Source organism: Onthophagus taurus, chromosome 1 (assembly GCF_036711975.1).
Source record: "Onthophagus taurus isolate NC chromosome 1, IU_Otau_3.0, whole genome shotgun sequence".
NCBI lineage: Eukaryota > Metazoa > Arthropoda > Insecta > Coleoptera > Scarabaeidae > Onthophagus > Onthophagus taurus.
Genome location: NC_091966.1, coordinates 38,536,183 through 38,543,588, shown reverse-complemented (window position 1 = coordinate 38,543,588; position 7,406 = coordinate 38,536,183). Strand labels below are relative to the sequence as shown.

The 7,406-nt window shown below is 32.4% G+C and overlaps 1 protein-coding gene across 2 annotated transcripts; it reads left to right on the top strand.

Moving 5' to 3' along the window:
* Window positions 1–2,682: 2,682 nt before the first annotated feature.
* LOC111429315 (alpha-L-fucosidase-like) lies at window positions 2,683–6,031 on the top strand. 2 transcript variants are annotated; one of them, XM_023065194.2, is made up of 7 exons: window positions 2,683–2,783; window positions 3,939–3,997; window positions 4,070–4,178; window positions 4,425–4,671; window positions 4,724–5,329; window positions 5,379–5,824; window positions 5,878–6,031. In XM_023065194.2, exons 4-7 carry the CDS (start codon window positions 4,443–4,445, stop codon window positions 5,974–5,976), a joined length of 1,380 nt encoding a protein of 459 aa, XP_022920962.2. In that variant the 5' UTR covers window positions 2,683–2,783; window positions 3,939–3,997; window positions 4,070–4,178; window positions 4,425–4,442; the 3' UTR covers window positions 5,977–6,031. The 2 variants fall into 2 exon arrangements, with proteins under 2 accessions (XP_022920962.2, XP_022920961.2); XM_023065193.2 differs by having other exon boundaries at window positions 3,939–4,178.
* Window positions 6,032–7,406: the final 1,375 nt, after the last annotated feature.

Below are 7,406 nucleotides of genomic sequence, written 5' to 3'. Positions count from 1 at the left end.
CAAAAAAGATGCTAATTCAAAAATTCCTGGAAACCGTGTTTATTGAAATTGAGAAATAAAACTTATTTTAAATTGAAGCTTGAAGCTTTCTGTTTAAACCGATGTATAACAATCGATGGGTTGAATTAAAAAAATATTGAGAAAAAGAGTATTGAGTTAAAACTAACATTTTCGTATAACCTAAAAGTGTCAAAAAAGATGCTAATTTAAAAATTCCTGGAAGCCGTATTTATTGAAATTAAAGAATGAGACTTATTCTAAATTAAAGCTCAAAGCTTTCTTTTTAAAATGATGTATAATAATTGTTGGGTTGGATTGGAAAAATATTGACAAAAAACATGTTGAAACAAAACTTACATTTTCGTATAACCTAAGAGTGCCAAAAAAGATGCTAATTTAAAAATTCCTGGAAGCCGTATTTATTGAAATTAAGGAATGAAACTTATTTTAAATTAACGCTCAAAGCTTTCTCTTTAAAATGATGTATAATAATTGTTGGGTTGGATTGGAAAAATATAGAGAAAAAAAATTTTGAAACAAAACTTACATTTTCGAATAACCTAAAAATGTTAAAAAGATGCTAATTTAAAAATTCCTGTAAGCCGTATTTATTGAAATTAAGGAATGAAACTTATTTTAAATTAAAGCTCAAAGCTTTCTCTTTAAAATGATGTACAATAATTGTTGGGTTGGATTGGAAAAATATAGAGAAAAAAAAAGTTGAAATAAAACTTACATTTTCGAATAACCTAAAAATGTTAAAAATATGCTAATTTAAAAATTTGCTGTAAGCCGTATTTATTAAAATTAAGGAATGAAACTTATTTTAAATTAAAGCTCAAAGCTTTCTCTTTAAAATGATGTATAATAATTGTTGGGTTGGATTGGAAAAATATAGAGAAAAAAAATTTTGAAACAAAACTTACATTTTCGAATAACCTAAAAATGTTAAAAAGATGCTAATTTAAAAATTCCTGTAAGCCGTATTTATTGAAATTAAGGAATGAAACTTATTTTAAATTAAAGCACAAAGCTTTCTCTTTAAAATGATGTATAATAATTGTTGGGTTAGATTGGAAAAATATAGAGAAAAAAAATTTTGAAACAAAACTTACATTTTCGAATAACCTAAAAATGTTAAAAAGATGCTAATTTAAAAATTCCTGTAAGCCGTATTTATTGAAATTAAGGAATGAAACTTATTTTAAATTAAAGCTCAAAGCTTTCTCTTTAAAATGATGTATAATAATTGTTGGGTTGGATTGGAAAAATATAGAGAAAAAAAAAGTTGAAATAAAACTTACATTTTCGAATAACCTAAAAATGTTAAAAATATGCTAATTTAAAAATTTGCTGTGAGCCGTATTTATTAAAATTAAGGAATGAAACTTATTTTAAATTAAAGCTCAAAGCTTTCTCTTTAAAATGATGTATAATAATTGTTGGGTTGGATTGGAAAAATATTGACAAAAAACATGTTGAAACAAAACTTACATTTTCGTATAACCTAAGAGTGCCAAAAAAGATGCTAATTTAAAAATTCCTGGAAGCCGTATTTATTGAAATTAAGGAATGAAACTTATTTTAAATTAACGCTCAAAGCTTTCTCTTTAAAATGATGTATAATAATTGTTGGGTTGGATTGGAAAAATATAGAGAAAAAAATTTTTGAAACAAAACTTACATTTTCGAATAACCTAAAAATGTAAAAAGATGCTAATTTAAAAATTCCTGTAAGCCGTATTTATTGAAATTAAGGAATGAAACTTATTTTAAATTAAAGCTCAAAGCTTTCTCTTTAAAATGATGTATAATAATTGTTGGGTTGGATTGGAAAAATATAGAGAAAAAAAAAGTTGAAATAAAACTTACATTTTCGAATAACCTAAAAATGTTAAAAAGATGCTAATTTAAAAATTCCTGTAAGCCGTATTTATTGAAATTAAGAAATGAAACTTATTTTAAATTAAAGCTCAAAGCTTTCTCTTTAAAATGATGTATAGTAATTGTTGGGTTGGATTTGAAAAATATTAAGAAAAAAATGTTGAAACAACACTTACATTTAAAAGAGTCAAAAAAGATGCTAATTTAAAAATTCTTAGAAACCATGTTTATTGAAATTAAGGAATGAGACTTATTTTAAATTTAAGCTCAATGTTTAGTTATTAAAATGATCTGTAATAATCACACCTAATAACCATTTATCAAAGAAATACCTTCTTGAACAACAAAATTCAACAGCACCATTTTTCACTTCTATTCTTTTTCACTCTTTTCTTTCACTTCTTCTCTTTTTTCAACTTCTAACCTCACATCTGGATGAATAAGTTTAAAGTGTACCTAAAAATCCTACAGTGCGGATTGCGACGTTTTTTATACAGATTATTTCTTGTATACACTTGTATAGTAGAAAGTACCGACAGCTCTAAATGCGCCGAATAGATAACTACAGTTTAAAATGAGTGTTTAAAATAAACCGGTACTTTAAAGTACCGTCGGGACACAAAGGGTTAAAGAGACCCCAAATCTTTGTCGAAAGTTTGATGTGTTTGGTCATGTAGCTGATCCCCACATCAATTGTAGGAGATCCCCAACGCGGTGTTATTCAATTAAATTTCCGGAAGAGGGGGGAATGTCGTTGGGGAATCTCGTGAGACAAGGGCCGATTCATTTCTGTTTGAGTTTGACGGAAGGTGAGTGCTGTATTGACTTTGCAACATAACCGAGGGAATACGGACTACATTGTTTCTCGGCTTACAAACGACTACCCTGCGGCAGTAACAGTTAAGTATTCGTTTTATTTAAGTTGCGTCCCCGGTTAAACATTGTTATGGGCAGACTCTGAGTGGCTCCGAGACCGGAGGCGTTTACGTTCGGCCGTCGAGGAATAAAAGTCGAGATGCCCAAGTGGCGGCAGCCTTATCTTTAAAACGCCGGATGTTAAAACGGTATTGTGTTCCTCGAGAAAGACCGCTCGTGGAAGTTTCAGTGGGTAGTTGCTAGTCCGTTGATGCTGCGGATAAACCGTAAAGTCTCCCCTACTGTAAAACAGTCCGCCTTAGTTTCTTCACGAAACGTACCTGCCATAAAATGACTTAATCGCTTTTGTTTCATTGCTTAAAACAAAAGTAGAAAACTCGGAAATGAAGTAGATATAATAAAATTCCTTGCATTAGAATCTTTAACGCGGTCGCTTTAGTTGCTAAATCTCGTTTATCGATCCCTAGACGATGGTCCCAGTGTAACCAAAGCTGTTGGCACAGCCAGGCCACAAATTTAACCACCTACCCCGTTTCTCGAGTTATTGAACTCTTTTTTCTGATTTCCCTCGAGAGATCTGATCCCAAAATTTACACCTGCACTTTTTCACTTAGCTTGAGTTTTCACTTACTTATTCGCGTGAAAATCGTTTTCCAATACAAATAATTATATCTAAGAAAATGAAAGATACCGCATATAATGTGCCGTATCCCTTAAATATCGATTTCCCATTGTTCAACTGATTTTGCTCACTAAAAGCCAGGATATATGGACCGCCTTCAGTTTACCGGGTTGGACCCGAATCTCTCGATAATCGCGAATGTGCGCGGAATAATGTAGGAACCATTAATTCTGCGCGCATCCTCAAATAATAACGTTATACTCACATTCACCGAGGTACCTCCGCAAATAACAGCACTACCGCATCTGGAACTAATGCACTCAAATTATTTCGCTTTCCCGTCGACGTATCGTAATTAACTATTTATCACGATCATTTTGTTTCGACGCCACAGATAGCATAATAAATGGACTCTATTCCCGATTGCGATTTAATTATTATAATGAAACGTTTAATCGGAGAAGTAATATGTCATCAAATATTAATTTTCCAAATTGATGTTTGAATTATTATGATAAATCTCGTAATTCCATACAAAAATTTGGTAATATTTCAGGTTTAGCCATCGTTTTGGCACAGCTGTAACGAACAACATGCGATGCGAAAATAGTTACCGTAAGTACTCGAGAGTGTGCAGCTAATAAATTACTTCAACTTTTCGCTTTGCGGACTTTCCGCCGGGAGAAGACAATGGCTGGTAAAATTGTCTGACACCATGCACAAAGTAAACACACATTTTTCCACCCTGTATTAGGATAAATGGTTTGCTAAGGAAAATTTTAGTTTGCCAACGAAGGTGAGCACCTGGGGTAATCTTTGCGATGGCGCGTTATATTTTGATTATGATTATATTCTGTGGAATAAAAATTGTCTGGCGGGGATTATAATTTAAAATAAACGACACGAGTTACATTAAATTTGTAAATAAACACTCGAAGAGATAATAGTTGTGGTTGAATCAAAACATTTCGTTGTTATCGCGCGATTATAAAGCAAAATATTTATTAATCGGTTGATAACTCTTGGTAACTGTTCTTTTTAGTTCAGTTTATTATCGAATATGAAGCCGTTGTTACTATTCTTTTTATTCTTACTTAGTAATAAAGAAATTCTTGGAAAAGTATTCACCATTAATAGAGATGTGAGTGATTGGTACCCAGCATGGGATAGTCTTGATAAGAGACCATTACCGGATTGGTACGATAAAGCAAAAGTTGGAATTTTTCTCCATTGGGGAGTATACAGTGTTCCTGGATTTGGGTCAGAATGGTTTTGGGCAGATTGGAAATGTAACTATAACACTTTTATTAATTCAAAGTCTGAATTAATTCTTAATTTTAGCCAATTCCCCAGATTATGTTAATTATATCGAAAAGAATTTCCCCCCAGGATTTTCTTATCAAGAATTCGCGAAAGATTTTAAAGCTGAATTTTTCTCACCAGATACGTGGGCAGAACTTTTTGCACAATCAGGTGCAAAATATGTTGTTTTAACTAGTAAACACCACGAAGGTTTTACAATGTGGCCATCATCCTATTCATTCGGTTGGAACGCCATGGATATTGGCCCTCATCGAGATTTATTGGGCGAATTAGCAACAGCCATAAGAAATGTAGGGCTTCGTTTTGGTACATATTATTCTCTTTACGAATGGTTTAACCCACGCTATCTTGCCGATAAAAAGAAAAATTTTACAACGCAAGATTACGTCGATCACAAGATGTTACCGGAGTTAAAAGAACTGATCGAAACTTACAAACCAGAAGTAATTTGGTCTGATGGAGATTGGGAGGCCAAGGATGAGTATTTTAGGTCAAAAGATTTTTTAGCTTGGTTGTATAATGAGAGTCCAGTTAAAGAAAGCGTTGTGGCTAATGATAGATGGGGTTCTGGTATTCCTTGTCATCATGGTGGTTATTACACATGCACAGATAGATATAATCCAGGTATTTTTTTATTAATAACTTAATTAATTTATTATTACATTTTAAATAGGCGTTTTGCAATCTCATAAATGGGAGAATTGCATGACTGTTGACAAAATTTCATGGGGGTACAGGAAAAATGCCAAAATTTCCGATTATTTAACACCAAACGAGCTAATAAAAACTTTGGTTGAAACTGTGAGTTGCGGAGGAAATATTTTGATTAATGTCGGACCAACAAAAGAAGGGACAATTATTCCCGTTTTTCAAGAGCGTCTTCGCCAATTAGGGGAATGGTTAAAAATCAACGGAGAAGGGATTTACGAAACTGTACCTTGGGATGTTCAAAAAGATGATAAAACACCAAACGTTTGGTACACATCTAGTTCAAAAAAAGATATCATATATGCAATCGTATTAGAATGGCCTAATAATGACATCTTGGAACTAGGAAGTGTTGTAAAACTTTTTTATTACAAAAACACCACAGTACAATTAAGATCAAATACTTTAAAGGTAAAAAATAATGTTGTTATACTTATAAATTTATTATTTTTTTAAAATTTCAGTGGATGTACCTAAATGATTACGTTAAAATCTTCATGGTAAAAGAAGGAATTGAAGACGCCCCTTGGGGATGGGTTTTAAAAATAAAAGGATTTAAATAAATTCAAATATATTAATGTATAAATTTTTATTACAATAAATTTGCTTAGAAATTGATTTTAAAAAATCACTTATATTTTGCATTTATTGAAATTATCAGTCGCGCAAGAAAAATCCATCGATCTCAATTCCAGCATATCTGATGCAGGAAAATTACAAAAGGCAAAAGAACCGAGATCGGCATAATCGATTAAACTGTCAGCGAGATGGCGGTGTAAACAGGGCCCCATTCAGGACCCGGACCGCTAATGGCTGTCCCGTTCCAAACTTTTCGTCATTAATTTCCCTTGTTTACAATGCAAATACGAGGACTAAATACTTGTTTATGGATAAATTTTCCTTTGCGGTTTGCTACTTTTCGGATCTTTTAAAGCCGACCTAATGTTTTCTCCTCAAACAATCTCTAAAGTATTCTATTCGACTACTTTATATCCACTTATAAATTTAAAGCCCAAACACTTGTGTTTCAAGTTTTCGTTATTATAAGTTATATTTTGTTTTTATAAATTATATTTAGTACATTTATTTGTTTTAAATTCATTTTTAATTTTTATGTTTATTTTATTTTTATGTTATAGACCCTAAATTTGATTCTGTCGACCAAGATATATTTGATCGTCTCATTCTTTTATCATAAACACGACATAGGGAGCTATTAACAAGCCTAAAGTTACCAAGTTGATTTACCTTATCAACGACCTTCACAGCACATCTGTCCTACCCGAAGGAATATAAAACATTCTCGAATGCCGTGCAGTCTACCTAAACATAGTCAAGTACAGCTGAGAAGTCCAGGTGTCGATTCTATTATTGACAAGATGACATGACAGCAAGTCATGATTCAGTACATAACATATGGAGAAGTCCGTGTACAACTTATCCGCCTCCTTCTGGCCAAAATCTATACAAGTCAATATAAATGAATACACTGCCGGAACAATAGTGTTGCAAATATTGGATATTTGTTCCAATATAAGTGCACAGTAGGCGTTTTTATTATGCTCTGCGTCATAAGAGTGTACGAAAAACTTGTACTTTTGGAACCACTGATATTTGCGTCTAACTAACAGGTATACTGTTAGTTTCGTTTGTAATATGTATGATCAAAACGTCAATGAAGAATTTTTCATAATACTGAAACTCATTCTTGCTCTGATCTACTCAGAACAGCACAGCTCGACGAGATAGCGACAATCTTGACCTAGAGACAATTTTAATCCACATAACTTAAGTCAAACCCTTCATAATGCAAATGTTCACTACTCTTACTTGTTGTTTAATTCAAAGGCATTTTACAACCAAATTAGAAACACCTTTGGTCGCCCGTGTTATCTCAGTGTTTGTCCTATAATATTCGTTCTATCGAAATACCTTACCTGATATTAACGGATCACCATAAGTTGACAGAATCTTCCCTGAGAGTGTATGGTCG

Coding starts and splice junctions, on each gene's coding strand:
- LOC111429315 (XM_023065194.2), top strand. CDS start 4,443: ATGAAGCCGTTGTTACTATTCTTTTTATTCTTACTTAGTAATAAAGAA. Junction 5,330..5,378: donor CACAGATAGATATAATCCAG/GTATTTTTTTAT, acceptor CATTTTAAATAG/GCGTTTTGCAATCTCATAAA. Junction 5,825..5,877: donor TAAGATCAAATACTTTAAAG/GTAAAAAATAAT, acceptor TTAAAATTTCAG/TGGATGTACCTAAATGATTA.